The sequence below is a fragment of the Rutidosis leptorrhynchoides genome, chromosome 1 (assembly GCF_046630445.1).
Source record: "Rutidosis leptorrhynchoides isolate AG116_Rl617_1_P2 chromosome 1, CSIRO_AGI_Rlap_v1, whole genome shotgun sequence".
Classification (NCBI taxonomy): domain Eukaryota; kingdom Viridiplantae; phylum Streptophyta; class Magnoliopsida; order Asterales; family Asteraceae; genus Rutidosis; species Rutidosis leptorrhynchoides.
Window position 1 is genome coordinate 653,435,170 of NC_092333.1, and position 26,403 is coordinate 653,461,572.

At 38.8% G+C, this 26,403-nt stretch overlaps 1 protein-coding gene across 1 annotated transcript; it reads right to left on the reverse strand.

Annotated features, from left to right (window-relative positions):
• Positions 1-1,481: 1,481 nt before the first annotated feature.
• Positions 1,482-26,403, reverse strand: LOC139887927 (metacaspase-3-like). The gene is made up of 5 exons (XM_071870995.1): positions 25,915-26,403; positions 4,692-4,793; positions 2,536-2,743; positions 2,104-2,221; positions 1,482-1,922 (listed from the first exon to the last, which is right to left on the reverse strand). Exons 1-5 carry the CDS (start codon positions 26,366-26,368, stop codon positions 1,827-1,829), a joined length of 978 nt encoding a protein of 325 aa, XP_071727096.1. The 5' UTR covers positions 26,369-26,403; the 3' UTR covers positions 1,482-1,826.

Consider the following 26,403-nt stretch of genomic DNA (forward strand, 5'->3'; position numbering starts at 1 on the left):
ATATCAAATATGAAAAACATCACAAATTAATATTTCATAAAATTCAACCATTACATAAATTATTGAGTTTCATGTGTTAAAAATGATAGGTTTTGATGGGTTTATATAGAAAAGAATATAAATAATTTAAATAAAAAAAAACAAAACAAAACAAAACAAAAATTATTTGAATGAAAGTGTTAAAATGAGAGAAAATATTGAGGTTGATGTGTTAAAAATGATAGGTTTTGATTGGTTATATATAAAAGAAAATAAATAATTTAAATAAATAAAAAAAACAAAAACAAAACAAAAATAATTGAATGAAAGTGTTAAAATGAGAGAAAATATTGAGTTTGATGGGTTAAAAATGACGGGGTTTGATGGATTTATATAGAAAAGAATATAAATAATTTAAATAAATAAAAAAAAACAAAAACAAAATAAAAATCATCAAAATACGTGGACCAATCACATCATCTGACGCGTTTTCTTTTTTCCGTGAGAAATCTGACTAACGCCCCGGTTTCGTCACCGGTGACGCCCCACTAGAGGTGTCAGGGGGCGTCACCCGTCGCCAGCATGTCTGACGGGACCCCTCTGACGCCGTGTTAAAATTGGTCTAAGATGATCAGGTTAACCTAATTTCATGAGCACTATTTTTATATTTGTAGTGTCTTGATATTATATATATGAATATATGAAAGTTGCGATCACTATAGAGCTTGAAAAAGTACAACCTTCCCTTTATAAATTTCTCTGACTTATTCCATAATCTCATCATCATACGAGTTTTGATCTGGCCACATGACGTGTACTCTGCCAAACACCAAAAAGATTTCCTTTATGATGAGTCTTTTTCCTCATTTTCGATCTAGTTTTTCATCTTTGTATAGCTGCAGTGAAGATGAACTAAGCTATGCGCAGGCTTAGTGGTTGACTCCCTGTTACAGGTTTAGTAGTATTCGTATAATTTATTGTGGGTATGATGCCATTGACATTTATGACCATATATAGTAATCATTGAGTCTAAACTCTAACACAATCTATAACGATCATAATAATAACAATAACCATAATATTATTATCTACAAAAGCTAACTTGCTCTGAATAAATATCGATTTTCCAGGAAGATGATAGTAGAGGTTCCTGCAAAGACCAAAGTTCCCATAGTAAGTACATAGCAAAAGCTTAGTATTCTTTGCTATACGAGTTACTTGCCCTGCCATACCATCTGAATTTTGTCTTGCAAAGTTAGCATCTTTATATAACTACGCACCTCACAACATAGTGTCATATATGTGATCATCAAAATATGTATGTGTATATATATATATATATATATATATATATATATATATATATATATATATATATATATATATATATATACACACACGTGTGTATATATGTATATGTATATATGTGTGTGTATGTATATATTGGAGTGATCCAGTGAGAAGTAAAAAAAAAAGAGAGAAAGCAAGATAATACCATTCATCACCGGTGTAATAACATTCATCACACATTACACATGTGATGTATGTATTCATCACGTTGCTTCCCCTGTTTCCCGTTTTTGTTTTTCTCCCTAAATCGCGCCCCTATATATTATATATGTATGTATATATATATACACCCTTTGGTTCAATAGTTTTACCCCTTAAGTCTTAAGGTTTTAAATGTAGAGAGAAATTAATACCAGCTGTGGCGTAACTTCGTCGCTGCCTACCCCTCGGACAACTTGTGGGAATCGGCTGCCTACCCCTCGGACAACTTGTTTGATTAGGCTACCTACCCCTCGAACAACTTCACCTTGATTTTGCTTTTGGCGCATAGAGATAAGTCAGTCTCTATATGTCAATTTGGCATCAGCTGTTTTCATAACTTGGATGAAGCTATAAGTCAATGCCCCCATAGTTAAAAATCCTGCGTAAGGATCCTGCAAGCATTAATGCATTTAATTTTTGAATTAAATTGAATCTTTTCCTTATTGAACTAACCTATCTTCTACAGTTTAACATTATTACTTAAGTATAAGCATTAAAACCACTAGTTGATAAAATTATATGTACGACTAAAAAAAGATTGTGTTGAAACACTACGTACACCATGGTGATTACCTTTGTATAAACTCTTTTTTGGTATTCTTCGCAGGCACTTGTACACACTGCTTTTCCACCTTTAGCCGGTTTCTTTGTTTCATCGTGTATTTCCCATATATATAGTCCATTTCCATTTCTGCTTGAAGAATAAAACTGATAATGTTTCGTATAATGTAAAAATCAACATAAATAAAAAATAAAACATTGCACGTACAACACTAATGCTCCATCCCTCCTAAATGTATAAGGCATTTAAATTAACACACTATTCCAATTTATTCGACTTATCAATATATTAGACTGTTAAATGATTTCGACAAGAACTATATACTGAGAGAACACAATCAGTTTCACAAAAAGCAGTGTGATTGATTTTCAAAACTTGTTTAAACACAAATGTTAATTATTTAATTTAGGATATAATATTGCACATAGAAAATTGATAATAACATGTCCATCCTGTAATTATAAGGTAGATCCAGCATGGTTCCACTGAAGTCACTGTCAATGACACTAACAAGGTTGACTCCGCGGGTTAGTGGTGCTACAATGGTGGCGTTGATTTCATCATTTAATATCATTCCAGAAACTTCAAAGTCAAGGGGACACAACGCGGCGCTAGCATATCCAGGCATTTGGCTAGCATGTCCTGTATAGTAGAAAAATAATAAGTCTTGCAAAGAGGGGTGAGACAAGGAGACCCACTATCACCTTTCTTATTTATCATAGCGGCGGAAGGACTCAATATTTTAACAAAGGTCGCGGTGGATAAAGGTTTGTACAAGGGTGTGGAGGTCGGTTTAGAAAAGGTGGTGGTTTCTCATTTGCAATATGCGGATGACACGATTTTCTTCGGCGAATGGAGCAAGCGTAATGCTCGTAATCTTATGTATTTGTTGGAATGTTTCGAAAGAGCCTCGGGTTTAAAGGTTAACTATAACAAAAGCCTTCTTTATGGGGTTGGGATTAGTAACTCTATTGTGGAAGATATGGCTTCTTGGTGCTCTTGTCAAGCGGGTAAATTGCCTTTCATGTATTTGGGTCTCCCCGTGGGTAGTAAGATGAAGAAGTTGAGTGATTGGTCCCCGGTTATTGAGAAGTTCAACAATAGGCTAGCGGCATGGAGGGCTAAATCGGTGTCATTCGGTGGACGTCTAACTCTTGTTAAATCGGTTCTTTCTAGTTTGCCTCTTTACTATTTCTCGCTCTTTCGGGCCCCGCCTTGTGTGCTTAAACAGTTAGAGAGTGTGAGGCGAAATTTCTTTTGGGGCGGGTCGGGATCTAATTCAAAAATGGCGTGGGTTAATTGGGATTCAATCCTTCTTCCTTACGAAGAAGGAGGGTTAAATATCATGTCACTCAAATGTAAAAATATTGCACTTCTTTGTAAGTGGTGGTGGAGGTTTAAAACCGAAACCAACACTTTGTGGTATACCGTGATTCGAAGCATCTATGGTTCTAACGGGGGACTTGTGCTTGAGGGCGGGCTTGCTCGTCCCTCATTCACTAGTCCTTGGACTTCTATTTGTGATGCAGGAAAATGGGTGGATGATCTAGGGATTGCTTTCTCTAGCTCATTCTCTCGCTTAATCGGGGATGGGGCTACTACTTTGTTTTGGGAAGACATTTGGATCGATAATCAATGCCTTAAAAATAAATTCGGAAGACTATACAGGCTTGAGGTTAACAAAGATGCAAGTGTAAAAGATAAAATGGGTTCGGGTGAGGGGTCAGGACCTGGCTGGACATGGGTCCGTGAACCCTCGGGGCGTACGGATGCAGAATTCAGAGAGCTTCAAGGGTTGCTGCAGTTCATCGCAATGGATCGTGACAAATCTGATGGGTGGCAATGGGTGTTAGACGCGAGCAAGATATTTTCTGTTAAGAAGTTGTCTAAACTGATCGATGGCAGCTTTTTATCTAGGGGGAATCACTACATTGAGTCGCTTCGAAATCGCTTGGTTCCTAAAAAAATTGAGATCTTTATTTGGCGAGCAAGAAGGGGTCGAATTCCGGTAAGGGTCGAATTAGATAAAAGAGGTATTGATTTACATAGTTTGCGGTGCCCGGTTTGTGATGGGGGGATCGAGTCGGTGGAACACATCCTCTTCTCTTGTCAATTCGCGAAAGACGTTTGGCTAAAAGTTCTCAATTGGTGGGGTTATGGTTCGGCTATCTTTGGCTTCGACGATATTTTTCTAGGTACATTTGGTTCGACAGCTACTGATAGTAAGCATATGGTATGGCAAGCGGTGTGTTGGATTGCGTGTTACTTGATTTGGAAATGTCGGAATGCAAAAGTATTCAAGAATAAGACCACGACGGTTCCTTCGTTATTTATGGAAATTCAAGCACTCGCTTTTGATTGGATCTCGCGAAGACATAAACACTGGTGTTGTGAGTGGCATAATTGGTTTACAAAGCCGTTGGTGGTGTAATTGCTTCCTTTGCAATTTAGTCGTTTGTTTAGATGGTTAATCTCGTGTTCGTGCAATTCGTTGTTTGTATAGATTGTAGTCTCAAGTTGTATTATGCTGTCAAATTGACAACCATTGTACTCTTGTACTATTTGTGTGAATATAATTCATCTTGCTTTTCAAAAAAAAAGAAAAATAATAAGTCCCCATATTGGCAACCATTGACCAGCGATGCTAACGCGGTTTGTATGTTACGCTTTGTTGGAATCCTGTCAGGATCTGATTCCTCTTCTGCATAAATAAAAATAAAAATAAAATAATATATATATATATATATATATATATATATATATATATATATATAGGGGCATGATCCATGGATAAGCTTAAAAGGAGTACAAACGGGATAAGCAAAATAAAATTTTTTTTTTTTTTTTTGAATTTTTTTTACATTCATAAATCTGCATTAAAATGCACCTCTAATCAATTTTTTTCATAAAAAAAATTCAAAATCTTTCAAAAATCGATGATGAATGGTAAAATTAACCATTCATCGGGTTAATTTATCATTCATCTTGTTTACGATGAATGATAAAATTAATCAATGCTAAAAAAACCAGATGAATGGTTAAATTAACCATTCATCTATTTTTTTATCATTCATCATAAACATATGAATAGTTAAATTAACCATTCATCTGCTTTTTTTAGCATTGATTAATTTTATCATTAATCGCGAACAAAATGAAGGATAAATTAACCAGATGAATGGTTAATTTTACCATTCATCATCAATTTTTACCATTCATCATCGATTTTCGAACGATTTTGTTAAAAAAAAATTTTAAATTTTTTTCGTTTTCTTCTATTTGCATATTAAAGGATCGTTTTTTTATATAAAAAATTTTTGAAATTTTACTTATCCAGTTTGTACCCCATTTAATGCTTATCCATGGATTAGTCCAATATATATATATATATATATATATATATATATATATATATATATATATATATATATATATATATATATATATATATATATATATATATATATATATATATATATATTAACGTTGGTCTCAATCATAAATTTAAATATGTTTCCTTTGATAAATGGGTAAATAAATAAGGTTTTTCTATCCACGCTACCTGGCAAAATGCAAGTATTTTATCTACTCAGAATCTCAAATGTAGGTGGCCTATCGTGGTATCACCAAAAGGGTGAAAAAATTAAGTTTAACTAAGAAATAAGTTAACGCAAAAGCTACAACATATGAATACAATAACATCAGCTATACTAAATTACAAACAAACAAACAAACTACACTAACAGAGAGAACGTCAGTCACCGAACAAACTACAAACAAACAAACAGGGGAGACGGTCGGAAGAACAGAAATAGCCCCAACATCACTCGTAAAATGGCCCCAAACCGTCAAAAAAATAAAAAAAAAAAAAAAAAAAACAGTTCCAATGCCTACCGAAAAAAGCAAGTCCCATCCAAACGCGTAAAGACAACCTCTTGTGGCCATGGTGGGCCACCACCAATAAGGTGGTGGGCCTCCACATGGCGAAGACGCTACATATCATGGACTAAAAACAAAAAGAGAAACAGAGGGTGAAGAGCCATCCCACCACCACCGACATGATGGGGAGCTAGCAACCTCCTGTTAAAATACAATGCAAATTTAGAATAATATGGAATTAGTAAATGTATATGGGTAAAATATCTAGATATTAATATGTATAAGAAAATATCTAGATATTAGAATATGAGAGAAAAATCTAGAAATTGAAATGTAAAAGAAAAATCTAGATATTTGTAGGTTGTAGAAATATCTAGATATTTATATATCCATGGAAATATCTAGGTTCTAGAATGTTCCATGGAGTAGTATAAATATGGGAGGAGATTTCATTGTGTTGTGTGAAGTTGTGAGAGTGAAATAAGAAGTGAGTTGTGAAGAAGAGAAGAAGAGTGTGAGTTAGCGAAAGTAGAGAAGATAAAGCTTGTAAGTAATATTGTAATTGTAATTTAATATAAGTGTTTTTGTTAAGTTTCCCGATCAAGCCTTAGTTTGTGTTTAAGTTCTTAGTGCACTTTTGTTGTTCTTATTATATGGTCGGCTCTGCCACCTAAGTAATACATGGTCGGTTATACCGTCTAAAGATATATGGTCGACACTGTCGCCTAAGTACATTGTGCACTAAGGATTTATAAAATTAAAGGCTAAACAACGTCAAAGTGTTGGTGTAGTGAGTCTAGTATAGTCTAGATCCTCTATAGTGGGTGTGTTGGGCTCGTCGAAGCTTCCAACAATTGGTATCAGAGCGGGTCGTTCGGGACCATTTCTAGTGGAGGAAATCGGTAAACGTTGGACGTTTACATCGGCTTGTTTTCACCAAGGCTCTAAGGAAGATTCTGTCGGAGCACAGTTAGGAACTGTGAAAGCTCATCGGTCAGGGACCAAGCTTATTGGACGTTGGACGTCATGATGGCAGATCTTGCAAGTACGAGCAGTGGAATCAAGAGTCTCAATAACCACAACTATGGTTATTGGCGGACTTGCATAGAATCCTACCTACAAGGACAGGATTTATGGGAAATAGTTGCTGGCAGTGACACAACGCCTCCACCGAAAGAAAATGCAGAAACCTTGAGAAAATGGAACATCAAGGCCGGGAAGGCTTTATTTATATTGAAGACTACAATCGAGGAGGATATATTGGAGCACATCCGTGACGAGAAAACACCAAAGGCAGCTTGGGAAACTTTTGAAAAATTATTTTCAAAGAAGAATGAAGCACGCCTCCAGCTCTTGGAAAATGAGCTCGCGGGTATCTCACAAGGAAGTCTGTCTATTTCTCAGTATTTCACCAAGGTGAAATCAATTTGCCGTGAGATATCTCAACTTGCTCCTGAAGAGAAAGTGAGTGATGCAAGGATGAAGAGAATTATCATCCATGGCTTAAGGTCCGAGTATAATGGATTTATAGCCGCTGTGAGAGGATGGCCTACTCAACCATCATTAATAGAGCTGGAGAATCTATTGGCAAATCAAGAGGCATTAGCCAAGCAGATGAATGAAGTAACCGTAAAAGACGGAGAAGATGCACTCTTCACCAATAAAAAGAAAGCAACATCTCGAAGACATGAGGCGATGAAAGAAAGTAAGACATATGGGTGGAAGGGTCACCCAAAATCAAAAGGCAACGCTTCAGGGGGAGCTCAACAAGGAAGAAGAGATCATCGCCAACAATACGGGGAAAATGATAAGAGAAAGAATGGTGAATGCTTCAATTGTGGCAAGAAGGGTCATTTTGCTCGAGAATGTAGATTCCCCAGAAGGCGAAATTTCGAAGGAAATGTGGCCACCGCAAGAGATGAGAAGAAAGAGGTCACATTCGAAGCAACCATTAATGAGGAAACATGGAATGCAGAAGCAGGACTCTCCGTTGAAGCTGACATGGATGATCAAGCTCTTGCAACAACCTTAAAGTCAAAAATAAACTACAAAGATGATTGGATCATTGATTCTGGGTGCTCAAATCATATGACCAATGATGAGACGAAGCTGCAAGAAATGGAGGATTACAAAGGAAAGAGAGTCATGTTGACAGCTGACAATTCAAGGTTGTCTATTTCTCACATTGGAAAGACAATAATTCCAAATGAAGGCGGCTCTCATAAGCTCCAACTCGAGAAGGTGTATCTTGTCCCAGGCCTAAAGAAGAATTTACTGTCAGTACCACAATTGACAGCAGAAGGGAACTATGTGCTCTTTGGACCAGAAGATGTGTCCGTATTCAAGAGAGTAAAGGTGGTTGGCAATCCAGTTATGCATGGAAGAAGAATAGAATCGGTCTATGTATTATCTGCTAAAACAGCTTATGTGGATAAGACTCGAAAAAATGAGACGGCTGATCTTTGGCATGAACGTCTTGGGCATGTGGGCTACAACAAGTTAAAGGAGATGATGGTAAAACGCATAGTAAATGGGCTTCCTCAAATTGATATCCGAACAGATACAATATGTGCTGGATGTCAATTTGGCAAAGCTCACCAATTGCCATTCAAGGAGTCAGCGCATCAGTCCAAGACACCACTAGAGCTCATACACTCAGATGTTTTTGGCCCAGTGAAACAAACATCACTTGGAGGTATGAAATATATGGTGACATTCATTGATGACTTCTCAAGATATGTGTGGGTTTACTTCATGAAGGAGAAGTCGGAGACTTTTCTGAAGTTTAAAGAGTTCAAGAACAAGGTAGAAAATTAGCTCAATACTAAGATTCGATGCTTACGCACAGATAATAGAGGAGAATATTTTTCAACCGAGTTCAATATCTATCTTAAGAAGCACAAGATCAGAAGGCAATTAACTTGCCCTAATACTCCACAACAAAATGGAGTGGCAGAACGTAAGAATCGTCATCTTGCTGAAACCTGTCGAAGTATGCTTCATGTTAAGAATGTACAAGGAAAATTTTGGGCCGAATGTATGAGGACGGCTTCATACGTGATTAACAGACTCCCACAAACAAAGTTGGGATATATTTCACCATATGAAAGATTATGGAAGATCAAGCCAATCGTCAACCATCTCAAGGTTTTTGGATGTGTATGCTACGTCTTCGTACCAGATCATCTACGAAGCAAATTTGATAAGAAGGCAATTCGGTGCATTTTTGTCGGTTATGATGAATCAAGAAAAGGATGGAGATGTTGTGATCTAAATACTGGAAAGTGCCATACTTCAAGAAATGTGGTATTTGATGAAGCTTCTTCATGGTGGTCACCTCAAAAGATAGAGCTTCCAGAATCTCATGGATTAGAAGAAGTTCCAGAAGAAAAAGAAGAACCTAAAGAGCAGATATTGGATCCAATAAAAGAAGGAGAAGGGTCGTACTCTAAGAAAAAGAGTCCACGGAAAACTGGTGTACATCAATCTATATCCGAGGAGGTTCGTCCAAGCCAAAAGAAAGTCGAGGAGCATTGATATTGCCCATTTTTCATACATTTATCATGGCAATATCTTTCATTTTTGGTCCTTCGGATACGGTTTTTAGCTATTATTCACGAGTATTTGGAAGTTTATGGTTTGAGACCCGAGAAGTGATAATTTGAGTGTTTTACGATGTTCACGGCGCGTTTTTAGCAGTTTCCAGGCCACCGGGTGATTTTGGTTATGATATTATCAAGTTATAAGTAAAAAAGGGCGAGAATAGCTGATTTCTAATGTGCGCGCCGCGCATACGGTTGCGCACCGCGCGAACAGTGCAATTCCAGATCAGAGATTTTAACTTTACGGGCATCATATCTGTTTTGTATTATGCGCGCCGCGCAGATTTTTGCGCACCGCGCAAATTGGGCCGACCTGCTATTTTTAGGGTATTTAAAGGCTGCAGTTTTTATTTTGAAGGGTTATCTTTTGGCAGCCGATTTTTGGAGCTTAGAGGTACGATTTTCTGCAACTTTTGGGGAATTCCAAGGTTCTTATAACGCTCCAATCATTACGATTTCAAGGATCGATCCAACCATTCTTCAAGATTTATCGTGTTAGGTTGATTCTTAATTATCCAAAGATGTTTTCTCTATTATTTATTACTTTGATTTTTATTGTTGCCATGATTATTGGCTAAGTTCTTTTATGCTTGTCTAGATTAATAACCTATGTATTGGATGCTATTTATCAGTTTATTATTCAATTTATGATGATTTGATGTTTGAATTAAAGAACCATTCTTATTGAAGCTAGACTTTTCGATTCAATTGGTTGTGTACTTGTTTGATAGGACGAGAGTTCATTAATTTAGTGCATTAATTTACAATTGGTTTGTCTTAATTGATTGTTTGCCTACTCGGAGACGAGGGTAAATTGAATTCAAAAGGCTAGACGAAATAGGGGTGAATTACACGCAACGAGAGTTGGTGTGATTGTGATTTAAGTCTTCATATCAGTTGAGCTGTTTAGTCACAATTAGGAAGTCTTAGGCTACGGGGAATTCCGTGTCGTGTAATCTTAATTGAAGTGTTTGCGCTGGGGAATTCCAGGTGAACCGATTAGATAATTCACATAAGTTAGATAATAACTGGGGCTTAATTTTAATGCATCCAATACTAGGTGAAAAAGGTCTAGACAAGCATTCGTTTCTCTAATTGTTTACAACTATCTTTATTTACTCTTTTGTTTGCTTTAAAGCTTAAACTAAAAACACCAAAAATATTGTTATTTCTTGTTATTAATTGAATCTATCTTGATTTGGCTAATCGTTAAATAGCCAACAAAACAAATTATCTTGTTATTCAATTTTCTAGATTAACTTAGTTTACTTTATTAGTTACAACCTTAATTTTCACGTCTTAAACTGTCCTTGGAACGAACTTGGATTTACCAACTTAATACTATTGCACGATCGGGTACACTGCCCTTAGTGTGTAGTAATCCTTTTAACCGGTATTTCCCATTATAAATTTATAGACGCGATTTTACACATCAAGTTTTTGGCGCCGCTGCCGGGGACAGTTGTGTCGAAAATTAAGTTTGTTTCTAATTGTTCTTAGTTAAGTTTATTAATTTTATTTTAATTCTAATTGAGTCGGTGCGTTTAATCGGTTTGTTAGCTGTGTTCTTACAGTTACAGGTAGTGCATGCCACACACGCGTTCTTCAAGTTCTCCGATTTTAACACCATTTGACGAGCCTGAAAGAGAGTTTTTCAAAGCCTTAAGTCAAGAGCAACAATCTAAAGTGGATTCTTCACCGTCTTCGAGTGAAATAGTAGTCAATTTGTTCAGTAACGACGATATTGTGGTGCCCGAGACATCACCAGAAGTTAACTCAGAAGAAGATTCTTACGTTCCGTCTGACTTTTCCGATGCTGAAGAAATGGCCGAAGAACCACCTCGTCCTCAGAATATGGCAGAAAAGTTGAAGGCCACCCGAGGAGGCCAAGGCAATTCGATTACTCAGCCTAATATTACTCAGCCTTTTCAAATCACAGGGCCGATCCTGAGTTTGATTCAATCTGATTGCCGATTCTATGGCAAGGATACTGAGGATGCTAACGAGCATCTTCGTAATTTTAATGATGTGTGTAACTTGTTTAAGCTACATGAGGTTGCCGATACTTCAATTAAGACTAGGCTTTTCCCTTGGACTCTTAAGGGAGACGCTAAGAGATGGTTAGACAAGCAACCTGAGGGTACTATTACATCTTGGGAGACTTTGGAAGATAAGTTTTTGTCGAAGTTCTTCCCTGTTTCTCGAGCTGCTCGACTTCAAGCAGATATTTCTCAATTTAGACAAAAGAGCAGTGAGACATTGTTTGATGCTTGGGACCGTTTTTCTACCTTGTTACGCTCGTGTCCGCAACATGGGTTGAATGATTTACAAAAGGTTCAGATTTTCTACAAAGGTTGTGATATTCCTACGCGTCAAAGTATTGATCAAGCAGCAGGTGGTACGTTAATGGACAAGACCGAAGAAGAGGCACTTGCAATCATTGAAAAGCAAGCTGCTTATTCTCATGAGTGGCATCAGGATAATGAGTCTTTCCATTCAGCTTCAGTTAAGAGAACAGAGACTACAGGTACAGGTGCTTATGATGATTTTGGGTCTTTCAGTGCTAAGTTGGATTCGCTTGGTAGGAATTTGGAGAAGATGAACAAGGATATTCATGGTATGAAGGTTGGATGTGAATACTATGGGGGTTTACATCTGGGCAAAGATTGTGATGCGGGTTTGACTATGAATCAGAAAGAAGAGATTAACTACATTAGTCAGCAGAATAACAATCAGTTTCAGGGACGTGCTCAGTTTAACAGGAATTTCAACAATCCTTATAATCCGCAAGGTAATCAGGGTTCGAGGTTCCAACCGGGTTCTAGTGGAGGATTTCAGCAGCAAGCTCCCGGGTATTTTCAGAAACCACAGGCCGAGGAGAAAAAGTCCAACCTTGAGGCTATGCTTGAGAAGTTAGTGATATCTCAGACTCAACTTGTTAACACTGTTAATCAGAACAATGAAAAGAATGACCAAATGTTTCGAAATCAACAAGCAGCTATTCATAATCTTGAACAGCAGATTGGTCAACTTGCTAATAAGAATAGTGAGAGGAAACCGGGGGAGTTACCGAGCAAGACGGACACTAACCCGAAAAACGGGCATGTTAATGCTATCACCACCCGAAGTGGTTTAGCATATGATCCACCGAGGAAGCCCGACGAGTATGATTTGAGGGTCCCGTTAGTTGATGATAGTGAGCCGGTTGTTGAAAGTGAACCGGAAGGGGAAAAGGAGCCGGAACAGGTGGCTGAAAAAGTTGTTAAGGAACCGGTTACTGTTGCTGCTAAACCGGTAGTTAAAGAGTATCAACCACCGCTCCCATTCCCGAGGAAACAGCGTTTGGAGAAGCTAGAGGCCGAAAAGTCCAAGTTCATGGACTTGATTAAAAAAGTTAACATAAATATGCCTTTTATTGATGTTATTGCAGGTATGCCTAAGTATGCGAGGTTTCTCAAGGATTTGGTGACTAACAGGCAGAAGCTGGAGAACGTGTCTTCAGTCAGGTTGAATGCCGCATGCTCAGCGGTTGTTGCAAACAAGCTTCCCGAGAAGCTTGAGGATCCTGGAAGTTTTACCATTCCTTGTTTACTGGGTAATTTGGATTGTATGAGGGCTTTGGCGGATTTGGGGGCTAGCATTAACTTAATGCCTTATTCTATTTACTTAAAGCTAGACCCCGGGGAGTTAAAACCCACGCGCATGGCTGTTCAGCTAGCTGACCGCTCTATTAAATTCCCTCGAGGAATCATAGAGAATATGCTAGTTAAGACCGGGTCGTTAGTTTTTCCGGCGGATTTTGTGGTTTTGGATATGGAAGTGGATGAAAGGATTCCACTTATTTTGGGTCGGCCATTCTTAAATACTGCTAGGTGTATGATTGATGTGTATGTCCAAAAGTTGACCCTTAGGATAGATGATTTGAGTGCAACATTCTCAATCGACCATGCTCTAAAATACCCTGGCCACACTGATGATACATGTTATTTTCTTAACACTGTGAATGTCCAGCCTGAGTTTTTGTAGGAATTCCCAGAGTTACAGGGTACAGGAGAATGTTCTTTGGTTGAGATTGATGAGGAGTTGCAGGTTGAGGAGGTGGATCTTTTAACCACCTTGATGGAAAACGGCTATGAGCCGACTGAAGAGGAGTTCAAAGAACTCGAACGTGATGTTAATTACCGGAGCAAGTCTTCAATTGAAGAACCTCCCGAGCTTGAATTGAAGCCACTTCCAGATCATTTGGAATACGCTTACTTGCATGAGGAATCTAAGCTTCCGGTAATTATTTCTTCTTCTCTTTCAGCAGGTCAGAAAACTGAGCTTATTACCATGCTAAAGGCCCATAAACCGGCCATTGCATGGAAGATTCACGACATTAAGGGTATTAGTCCCTCCTATTGCACCCACAAAATTCTAATGGAGGATAACTCCAAACCTGTGGTGCAACGCCAAAGGAGGCTGAACCCGCACATGCAGGATGTCGTGAAGAAAGAAATCATTAAGCTCCTTGATGCAGGTCTGATTTACCCGATTTCTGACAGTCCATGGATTAGCCCGGTACACTGTGTACCTAAGAAAGGTGGTATGACTGTTACCACTAATGATAAAAATGAGTTAATTTCCACTCGGACTGTCACGGGGTGGCGTGTTTGTATCGACTACCGTAAGTTGAACGACGCCACACGTAAAGACCACTTTCCGCTACCTTTCATGGATCAAATGCTAGAGAGGTTGGCGGGAAACAGTTTCTATTGCTTTCTCGATGGTTTCTCGGGCTATTTTCAAATTCCTATTTCGCCCGAGGACCAAGAGAAGACCACTTTCACGTGCCCGTATGGCACGTTCTCATATCGACGCATGCCCTTTGGCCTTTGCAATGCTCCGGCCACTTTTCAAAGGTGCATGATGGCCATATTCCATGACATGATCGAAGATTGCATGGAGGTGTTCATGGATGACTTCTCGGTCTTCGGTGACACTTTTGATTCATGCCTTCTTAATTTAGAACGGATGTTGGTCAGGTGCGAAAAATCTAATCTTGTGCTCAACTGGGAGAAGTGCCATTTCATGGTTCAAGGGGGCATCGTTCTCAGGCACAAGATTTCTAAAAACGGTATAGAGGTGGATCCCGCAAAGGTTACCGCTATTAAGAACCTTCCACCTCCTACCGATGTTAAGGGTGTTAGGAGTTTCCTCGGGCACGCCGGTTTTTACCGGCGATTCATTAAAGATTTTTCTAAGATTGCCAACCCGATGAATAAACTCCTTGAAAAGGACACCCCGTGGAACTTCTCCGACGAGTGCCAAAAGGCATTCGAGCTTTTGAAGGAGAAACTAATCAATGCACCAATCATAATTGCTCCGAATTGGTCCCTTCCGTTCGAGCTTATGTGCGATGCATCTGATTTCGCTGTTGGCTCAGTTTTGGGTCAAAGGGTCGAGAAGCATTTCCGACCCATTTACTATGCAAGCAAGACCTTGCAAGGAGCGCAATTAAATTATACTACCACTGAAAAAGAGCTCCTTGCGGTGGTCTTTTCGTTTGATAAGTTCCGGTCCTACTTAGTCTTGTCTAAGACTATTGTCTTTACGGACCATTCTGCTCTAAAGTACCTTTTTGCTAAACCGGATGCAAAACCCCGACTTCTTAGATGGATCTTGCTTTTGCAAGAATTTGATGTTGAGATCCGGGACAAAAAGGGTGTCGAGAACTTAGCGGCCGATCACCTTTCACGTCTTGAGAACCCCTCCCGTGAGGTTCTCGATGAGACTACTATTCATGATGATTTTCCCGATGAATATCTCATGAAGGTGGAAGAGTGTGAAGACCCTTGGTTCGTTGATTTTGCGAATTACTTGGTTGGTGGATTCTTAGAGAAGGGTTGGTCACATCATAAACGTAAGAAGTTCTTTAGTGACCTTAAGTATTATTTTTGGGAGGACCCTTATCTCTTTAGGCGGTGTTCCGATGGAATGATCCGCCGGTGTGTTTCGGGAGAAGAGTGCGAGCGCATTCTTGTCCAATGTCATTCTGGTCCGACAGGTGGGCATTATGGTCCCCAAGTTACGGGGCGAAAAGTCTTTGAGGCCGGTTTTTATTGGCCTACTATCTTCAAGGATGCCCACCGGATTTGTCAATCGTGTGATGCTTGTCAACGGGCGGGCCAAATCACCCAACGAGACGAGATGCCTCAAAATGTCATCCAAGTTTGTGAGGTTTTTGATATTTGGGGGATTGATTTCATGGGCCCGTTTCCGAAGTCGAATAATAAGCTCTACATTCTTGTCGCTATTGATTATGTATCAAAATGGGTTGAAGCACAAGCTTTGCCCACTAATGATGCAAGGGTTGTAGTGTCGTTCTTAAAACAGCTCTTTTCTCGGTTTGGTGCCCCGAAAGCTTTGATTAGTGATCGGGGAACTCACTTTTGTAACGCCCAACTTGAAAAGGTGTTGAAGCGATATGGGGTAACCCATAGAGTTTCGACATCTTACCATCCTCAAATGAACGGGCAAGTCGAAAATACCAACCGAGCTTTGAAGAGAATTCTTGAGAAAACTATTGGTTCTAATCCTAAGGAGTGGTCGTTTAAACTCGATGATGCCTTATGGGCATTTAGAACGGCGTACAAAACGCCAACCGGAACCACTCCTTTTAGGTTACTTTATGGGAAAGCGTGTCATCTCTCGGTGGAGATTGAACACAAGGCTTTTTGGGCTCTAAAGACGAGCAATCTTGATCTAAAGGAGGCGGGTCGCCTTCGGTTGAGTCAATTGAACGAGTTAGAAGAGCTAAGGCTCGATGCGTATGAGAACTCGTTGATTAGTAAGGAAAGGTCAAAGAAGTGGCACGATAGTCGTTTGAAAGATCCTAAAGAATTTAAGGAAGGAGATCGTGTACTTCTTTTTAATTCGAGGTTTAAGTTGTTTCCCGGAAAGTTGAAATCAAAATGGTCGGGACCTTTTGTTGTTCGAAAGGTTTATTCTCATGGAGCGGTTGATTTGGTAAATTCAAAGGGAGAAGAGTTCAAGGTTAACGGTCATCGATTGAAACACTATGTCGATGGACCGCAAGAGGTGGATGATGAGATTAAACTCATCTTTACCTCAAACGTTGCGTGATAATCTTTGGTAATTTTGTTGTTGTAAATTTTGTAAATTATTTTTGTAGTTTGCGTTTTTATGCTTGAAACAGGTACAATATGATCTACGGTAAAGTATTGGCACAAGGGAATGGAATGTGATGGAGTAAAATGAGTTTTATTTGAAAAATTGGTGAAAAATTCGAGTTCCAGGATCCGCGCGCCGCGCAAATAGTGCGCACCGCGCAAAATATAGTATCCCAAAACTGGCGAATTTCTGATATCAATTTACACTGTTTGCGCACCACGCAACTGTTTGCGCACCGCGCAGTTTTTCAAAGTGCATTCGCGCGCCGCGCTTGTTCTGCGCACCGCGCATATGGGCAAACTGCTGTATTCGCTGTTTTTAATGACCCGAATCAAAATAATTAAACCCGAATTTCAAACGGGTTCGGTCGTTTTTTAGGGGTTTATAACCTTATTTTAGCCCACTTTACACCTACTCTAACACACACAAACACAAACAACCGATCTTCAAGCTAGGGTTTTCAATTTTTCAAAAAGTTTCTTGTGATTTTATCTCAAACAACTTGTGAATCATGCCTCCTAGGGTCCGTTTCTCTTATTCTTGCACTTAATTTCATCTTTAATTGTGTTTGTTATGCTTTAAATTGATGATTAATTGAAATTCAAGTGTGGGGTTAACCATAAATTGCTTAATGCTTAATTGTTCACATGTTTAGTGTTGATAATGCCTAGTATGCTTAATTTGTGAGTTGTTTGCATATGATTAGTGCATATAATTGTTGCTAGGGTTTGTGTTAAGATTAAATCCGAATTTTGATCTTTAATTTTGGGGTTTTTGTGTGTGAAGTGATTAATTGATTTATTGGAAGTAGTTCATGATAGTGTGGGGTAATTTGGGCGGGTCAAGTTTAAAGTTTCTTGATTTTGAATGTTGTGAGTTGATATTGCTAAATACATTGATAGTTTTGAGTATGTTGGAGTATGTTAAGAGTTGTTCTTGTGTTAAAGTTGTTTTTAAGGATGCATTTGAATTGGTTAAGTTTTATGTGTATGAATGGTTAAGACTAGTAAATTTGGAAAAGTGAAATTCCTTGTTAAATCTTTATGCTAGCTTTCCATGTCGTATGAGTTGTTATTGAATTTGTGGGATTAGTTGGTTTTGTTTGAAATGAAAGTTAGTGCTAATTTGAAAACATGCTCTTATGTGTTGTTTAATTGGAAAAGGTGAATTACTAAAGTAAGAGGTTGTTTGCGAGGTTATGCTTAGCTAACACTAACTTTTGAGTTTTTGTGGTTGTTTTGTGGTTTAAAATTATGAATGCAGGGACAAACCAAACGTTCTAGAACGGGTCCAAGTACTTCGGAACAACCACCTCAAGAGGATCCAAGGGATTGGATCGAGTTTGTTAGGAATGAATATCCCACCGAGTTTTCAAGGGTTGATAGAAGAGTTATTGGGTTGACTTGGTATTTTGAGTGGAGCTTCCTTGAGGAAGCCGAATGTCATAGGGATTTTGAGCGGTTATTGATGGTTTCTTCCAACAACACGAATCTCCGCCCTTGGGAGAGAGTGTTTTCGCTTAATGACGATATTTATCCGGTTTTGGTTAAAGAATTCTTCTCTTCGTTAGCGGTTTCGGGTTCACGAAACCCACTTGAACGTACTTATATGCAGTTTCGTCTTGGAGGTAAAAATCAATCGTTAAGTCGGGCTCAAGTGGCAAAAGCTTTGGATTTATATCCGGAGTTAGATGATATACGACTTAAAAATTATTTGGCAAGAACCGAATACTACAAGCAAGAACCGTTTGATGATAATGCGTTTTGGGGAAGTATAACCGGGGGTGAACAATTCAATGCGGGACGAGTTGGGTATGAAAGAATAAAGCTTCCGTTTGATAGGTTGTTACAGAGGTTGATTGCAACTACCTTTAACGCGCGGGTGAATGGTAACGAGAAACCAAATAAGAAGGATCTTTGGTTCATGGATCAAATTAAGCGAAAGAAACATACCGATATCGTTGGTTCTATCGGTTCTTATTTGAGTAAGTGTGCGAATGAGACGGCGAGTGGTAAGAAGCTTCTTGGGTGTCATTACATTACTAAGTTTGCAAAAGCTTTGAATGTTGATTTGAGTCTGTTGGTTCCGACGGATCAGGGTATGCCTGTTTTTGGGTCGTTGTTCTACACGAATGGGAAAATTTTGATGCCCGGTTTTAATAATCGTTTGGTCTTGTATCGGGAGCCCGTAGGTACTAGTGCAGCGGGTACAAGTGCAGCTGGGGCTGCAGGGGGTTCAGCGCCGGGCCCGAGCGCGGGTTCGTCGGCAGGTGCATATGTTGCGGGTTCTTGGCACCCAAGTCAGCAAAGTTGGGATAGTTTGGTTAGCGGTGTGAGTCAAATACGGTTGGATTATGGTGATCTTTCAGGACATTTAGAGAACCATGTGGTTCAGTATGGTATTGATCGTTCGGATAACATAGACTTTCAAGAAGAGGTGCGTAGGCATCATTCAGCGATTGAGCGACATAATACTGACGTTAGTACGCATAATGATCGAATGTGGCAAAGTCAGCAACGCATGGAGGATAGGATGAATGAGTCGGTTCACGACCAGCGGTGGTTAGCATACGGTAATGACTGGCAACGTCATAACGATCGCCTCTATTACCATGATCCAGAGAATTATTTTGGTACCATTGCTCAGCAACCAGTTTACTATCGAAGTGAAGTTAGGCCTCGAGTTGAGGTCCCCATTTATGATGAGAGGGAGAGATTGCAGGATGCACAGCGCAGATATGAGCAGCAGTACCCGTACGACAGCTGGCCGTATGATGGGTTTCAGTGATGAGGGCCTGCGTGCCCGTAGATCTTGTTGTATTTGTTTTAGACTATTTTCATTTCGATTTGGTTGTACTTGACTATTTTTATTTTTCGTATGATGTACTTTGAGACCTATTAAGGGCAAGGCGTTTCGGTACCGGGTGGTACCACCTTGCCCATTTATGTATTTGGTGTGTTTTTCTTTTTCATAGGTTGTTGGTGAAACAGTTTTTCAAGTCTGGCATTAAGTTCAGCAAAACTACCTGAGTGATGATATTGGTGTGAGGATCGGGAATGGACGATGTTCTTATGCTGGCAGTCAGTTCAGCGCCATCTGTCACTGTCATTCCACGATCTGTGGTTATGCTCGATAAGTTTTTATTTTTCTTACCCTTTTGATTTTAATCCATTTTTGATCTCAAGTGATGGGGACATTACTTGATCTCAAGTGTGGGGTGGGGGATGTAAAATCTCTCAAATCTCTCGGGTTGGTTATTAATAGAATCATCATTATTTTGGTTTTGATATTTAAAGGACTTGACGTTTCACGGGGTTTTGGTCGTAAAAAAAAAAAAGAATAAAAAAAAAAAAAATTTAAAATCTAGACAAAAATTCGACCAAAACCCTTGTTTAAGTATGGCTTGGTATTTATATTTAATGATGTTTAAAGAAGCCAAAGTTGTTTTACATGTTCATTACCATTGAACATGAAATCCTACTAGTTCGGGGAACTAAATAGTAGGTCACCTGTACCAAAACGGGTGTAAACCGTGAGAGAGCGGTGATTGCATAGCGTGATTGTGACCGAATCACGTGCCAGATCAAAAACTTTTGGTTACTTGGTATAGCAGACTTCCGAAACTATATCATTTTATTATTACATCATCTAATGGTGTGATACTGTGGGAAGAGGAGCCTTGAGCTTCACCAGTGCTGTCCTTTTTAGGAGCAATAGCTACGTGCTTGTGTTTGCTTAGACAACACAACCCATAGTCAAAAGCTATGGAACCCGAAGGTTTTCGGGATTTATCGGGAGTAAAGTCTTCCGAAAGTGCTTCAAAACCGGTGTCAATTGAAATAGATTGGCACTTCCGAGTGACTCAGATCCACTCATTAAGGAAGTAAAGTCTTCCGACCGTTCTACTTGGTACGTATACCTCTTAAGCGTGCCATTTCATTACCCATCATATCACGATGAGGTACCGTTAGAGGAGAAAGTCTTGAACTTTCAAAACATGTTCATTATTTTGAATGTGAAAGCCTACATGAACATAACAGTTCATACGTAGGTCACTTGTACAAAAACGGGTGTCAACCGTATGAACGGTGATTGGATCGTGTGGTCGAAGCCGGGCCATACGCTAGATCGAAAACTTTATAGGGCGGTCTTCATTGTTTCTCCTAACAAGGACAATGTATGCGCTCGACCACCTTTTATGACCATACAGGATGTATCCATTCCATCCTAAAGGGAGTCAAGTCTCCCGAACGACACACTTGCTGATTCATTTCAGAAGTTGTAGTCCAGACCAGTTGTAGGGTGACGAAAAGTCTTGAAAAGTCATTGCTAAAATCGACTGGAAATCTACCAGGCCTCAACATCAAACAGGGAAACTGGTAGTCGAAGCTTATCTCAATGAGGGAGATTTGCTAGCTTAATGGGAAGCGCACCATGATACACAAAATGTCAGTGATTGATCAGATTCCCAGTGGATAACCTCCGGAAAGGTAAGATATCAGCTTTTAAGCCTGATGAACCTCAATCTTTATGGTTGACTTAACGGATTAGACGGTTACCTCATAACCATCGATGATATCCGGACGTAATGTATATCCTCCTAAGCACATTATTTTCTACCGACATCTCGCGATGTTAGGTACTGTGGGAGGCATTGGCTTGACCAATTGCGGGGTAGCCCGTACGGTTCTTTGGTTCGTTGGTTTCACCTTCTCGGCTCATGATTTTCATTTGTATCCCTTGTTTCACATATTTGAAGACGTTATCAGGTTCGAGATCCTCTACATTTATTTGGATTATATATTTGGTACATTTGTTCAAGTTATCATTATAGTGCCGATTGCTTTATTTGGGGATTTTTTGGAGATTTTGGGGATTACAAGTGGAAGTCATGTTGTTATTATGTTCTTATTAAACCGTGCCCACGCTAGTTGTCTTTTTGGTTCATGTTCGTTGGTTCTTCTTACGCTTATGAAGGCATTATTATTGAGTTGAAGATTATTTTCGAGTCGACTTTGCTTGAGGACAAGCAAGACTCTAGTGTGGGGTGATTTGATATTGCCCATTTTTCATACATTTATCATGGCAATATCTTTCATTTTTGGTCCTTCGGATACGGTTTTTAGCTATTATTCACGAGTATTTGGAAGTTTATGGTTTGAGAGCTGAGAAGTGATAATTTGAGTGTTTTACGATGTTCACGGCGCGTTTTTAGCAGTTTCCAGGCCACCGGGTGATTTTGGTTATGATATTATCAAGTTATAAGTAAAAAAGGGCGAGAATAGCTGATTTCTAATGTGCGCGCCGCGCATACGGTTGCGCACCGCGCGAACAGTGCAATTTCAGATCAGAGATTTTAACTTTACGGGCATCATATCTGTTTTGTATTATGCGCGCCGCGCAGATTTTTGCGCACCGCGCAAATTGGGCCGACCTACTATTTTTAGGGTATTTAAAGGCTGCAGTTTTTATTTTGAAGGGTTATCTTTTGGCAGCCGATTTTTGGAGCTTAGAGGTGCGATTTTCTGCAACTTTTGGGGAATTCCAAGGTTCTTATAACGCTCCAATCATTACGATTTCAAGGATCGATCCAACCATTCTTCAAGATTTATCGTGTTAGGTTGATTCTTAATTATCCAAAGATGTTTTCTCTATTATTTATTACTTTGATTTTTATTGTTGCCATGATTATTGGCTAAGTTCTTTTATGCTTGTCTAGATTAATAACCTATGTATTGGATGCTATTTATCAGTTTATTATTCAATTTATGATGATTTGATGTTTGAATTAAAGAACCATTCTTATTGAAGCTAGACTTTTCGATTCAATTGGTTGTGTACTTGTTTGATAGGACGAGAGTTCATTAATTTAGTGCATTAATTTACAATTGGTTTGTCTTAATTGATTGTTTGCCTACTCGGAGACGAGGGTAAATTGAATTCAAAAGGCTAGACGAAATAGGGGTGAATTACACGCAACGAGAGTTGGTGTGATTGTGATTTAAGTCTTCATATCAGTTGAGCTGTTTAGTCACAATTAGGAAGTCTTAGGCTACGGGGAATTCCGTGTCGTGTAATCTTAATTGAAGTGTTTGCGCTGGAGAATTCCAGGTGAACTGATTAGATAATTCACATAAGTTAGATAATAACTGGGGCTTAATTTTAATGCATCCAATACTAGGTGAAAAAGGTCTAGACAAGCATTCATTTCTCTAATTGTTTACAACTATCTTTATTTACTCTTTTGTTTGCTTTAAAGCTTAAACTAAAAACACCAAAAATATTGTTATTTCTTGTTATTAATTGAATCTATCTTGATTTGGCTAATCGTTAAATAGCCAACAAAACAAATTATCTTGTTATTCAATTTTCTAGATTAACTTAGTTTACTTTATTAGTTACAACCTTAATTTTCACGTCTTAAACTGTCCTTGGAACGAACTTGGATTTACCAACTTAATACTATTGCACGATCGGGTACACTGCCCTTAGTGTGTAGTAATCCTTTTAACCGGTATTTCCCATTATAAATTTATAGACGCGATTTTACACATCAAGCATGCACAAGAATTAAGGAGGTCAACAAGGCCGAGACAACCTAATCCAAGGTATGCCAATGCTGCTCATGTGGATGAATCAATACCTATTGAGCCTTCTACTTATGAAGAAGCAGCGCAAAATCGAGAATGGCAGAAAGCGATGGAAGAAGAAATTAATGCACTAAAAGAAAACCAGACATGGAGTTTAGTTCCAAAGCCAAAAGATGTAAAACCAATATCTTGTAAATGGGTTTACAAGGTGAAGACTCGATCAGATGGCTCCATTGAAAGGTATAAAGCTCGACTTGTTGCTAGAGGTTTTTCTCAACAATATGGACTGGATTATGAAGAAACGTTTAGTCCATTGGCGAAGATCACAATAATTCGAGCTCTACTAGCTTTAGCCGCTAGCAAATCTTGGAAGCTGTGGCAGATGGATGTCAAGAACGCTTTCTTACATGGAGAACTTGACAAAGAAATTTATATGGAGCAACCAAGAGGCTTTGAGAACAAGTCCCATCCTGACCATGTCTGCAAATTAAAGAAAGCACTATACAGCTTGAAGCAGGCTCCAAGAGCTTGGTACGGGAAGATTGGCGAGTTTTTAGTAAAAAGTGGTTTCACAGTTGCTCCTTCAGATTCTAGTTTATTTGTGAAACAAGATCAAGGAAAACTAGCCATAGTGCTAGTATATGTGGATGACTTAATCATCACGGGAGATCACTATGAGGAGATTCAAAGAACAAGAGAGAATCTGTCTATCAGATTTCATATGAAGGAGCTTGGAGAACTCAAACATTTTCTTGGACTCGAAATAGAGCAGAAAAGAGAAGGATTATTTCTGGGACAACAGAAATATGCGCGAGATCTTTTACAAAAGTACGGAATGCTTAATTGCAAACCTATCTCAACTCCGATGGATCCGAATACAAAACTACGAGCAGATGAAGGAAAAAGTCTTCAAGATGTTACCATGTATCGAAAGATGGTCGGAAGTCTTATTTATCTCACACTAAGCCGGCCAGACATATCTTATGCAGTTGGAGTGGTTAGTCGATACATGAGCAATCCGAAGAGGCCTCACCTTGATGTTGTACGACGCATCTTAAGGTATGTTAAAGGCACTATTAAATTTGGTATTTTATACAAGAAATCAAAAGAATGTCACGTGACTGGATATTGTGACGCCGATTACGCTGGAGACTATGATACACGACGGTCAACAACTGAATACATGTTTAGTCTTGGATCAGGAGTAATATCATGGTGCAGCAAGAGACAACCAACAGTATCCTTGTCAAGCACTGAAGCGGAATATCGATCGGCAGCATCAGCAACACAAGAAATTACTTGGTTGAAGCAGCTAATGGAAGATCTTCATCAATCAACAGATTATCAAGTAAAGCTTTTCTGCAATAACTTATCAGCTATACGTCTAGCAGAGAATCCAGTCTTTCACGCAAGAACAAAACATATAGAAGTACACTATCACTATGTTCGCGAGAAGGTCCTTGAAGGGGAGATCAAGATGGTGCCAACAAAGACAGATGAACAGGTAGCAGATATATTCACCAAGAGCCTAAGTAAACCGAAGTTTACAAAATTCAGAGAAGCACTTGGAATGGTCTGCAAGACATCGTTGGAAGAAAATTTGCATTGAGGGGGAGTGTTAAAATACAATGCAAATTTAGAATAATATGGAATTAGTAAATGTATATGGGTAAAATATCTAGATATTAATATGTATAAGAAAATATCTAGATATTAGAATATGAGAGAAAAATCTAGAAATTGAAATGTAAAAGAAAAATCTAGATATTTGTAGGTTGTAGAAATATCTAGATATTTATATATCCATGGAAATATCTAGATTCTAGAATGTTCCATGGAGTAGTATAAATATGGGAGGAGATTTCATTTGTGTTGTGTGAAGTTGTGAGAGTGAAATAAGAAGTGAGTTGTGAAGAAGAGAAGAAGAGTGTGAGTTAGCGAAAGTAGAGAAGATAAAGCTTGTAAGTAATATTGTAATTGTAATTTAATATAAGTGTTTTTGTTAAGTTTCCCGATCAAGCCTTAGTTTGTGTTTAAGTTCGTAGTGCACTTTTGTTGTTCTTATTATATGGTCGGCTCTGCCGCCTAAGTAATACATGGTCGGTTATACCGCCTAAAGATATATGGTCGACACTGTCGCCTAAGTACATTGTGCACTAAGGATTTATAAAATTAAAGGCTAAACAACGTCAAAGTGTTGGTGTAGTGAGTCTAGTATAGTCTAGATCCTCTATAGTGGGTGTGTTGGGCTCGTCGAAGCTTCCAACACCTCCGCCATTTAGGAATAGCCAAGTCCACCAGGAGAACGGTGCTGGAGGGTGGCTATGGCCGTCGGAGCAACCTCAAGCAAGCTACCAGAAGATGGACACCATAGCTCGCCGAAAAACGAAAGCAAAGGAAAAAAGAGACCAAACCACTAGCGAAGAAACAACGGACAGAGGCAGATCAGAGTGAGGAATGAGAGCGTTTATTATTAGAATATTATATATGTATCCTTTAATGATATATAGTATAGTATAACTATATTCATGTGATCATAGAAATATAGTAGTAACTCCGGGTGACAAAAAGTACGTACCTGAAAGGATGACGATAGAAGAATCTTTAAAGCCCATTTTTTCAACTAGTAACTGATGCATACTTATGACACTATAGAAACTTGATTCGAGTTTCTTTTTATGGCCATTGTAGGTCACACCACATAGAACTGCCTTCTTCCTGCTCCAATGAAATTGAGGTGATAAGTATGCTGCTTTATTTTGATTTCCATCCTGATGTTGACTTGATGCGCCATTCTTAGAAGGTCCAACTCCGAGGAAAAGGCTGCTCATGAGCGTTTGGTTGTTATGGCCAACGTTGTTGCACTCTGGACATATTTCAGTTTTTGATCCCTCTATCAAGGCTACTCCACACTTTTTGCAGTGTTGTTGTGTTGTACTTGCCATGTTTTGTTGTATTAATTTCTTAGATTTTGTTTTGGAAATAAAATTAAACATGATACACTTTTTGCAGTGTTGTGCTGCAGTTGCCATGTTTTGTTGTTTTAACTTAGATTTTGTTTTGGAAA

Excerpts from the sequence above, each read along its gene's own strand:
- LOC139887927 (XM_071870995.1), bottom strand. The coding sequence starts at position 26,368 with ATGGCAACTGCAGCACAACACTGCAAAAAGTGTATCATGTTTAATTTT. Across the intron at positions 4,794-25,914 it reads TTCTATCGTCATCCTTTCAG|AAGAGGAATCAGATCCTGAC; the intron begins GTACGTACTTTT and ends TTATTTATGCAG. Across the intron at positions 2,222-2,535 it reads TATAATTACAGGATGGACAT|AAATGGAAATGGACTATATA; the intron begins GTTATTATCAAT and ends TTCTTCAAGCAG.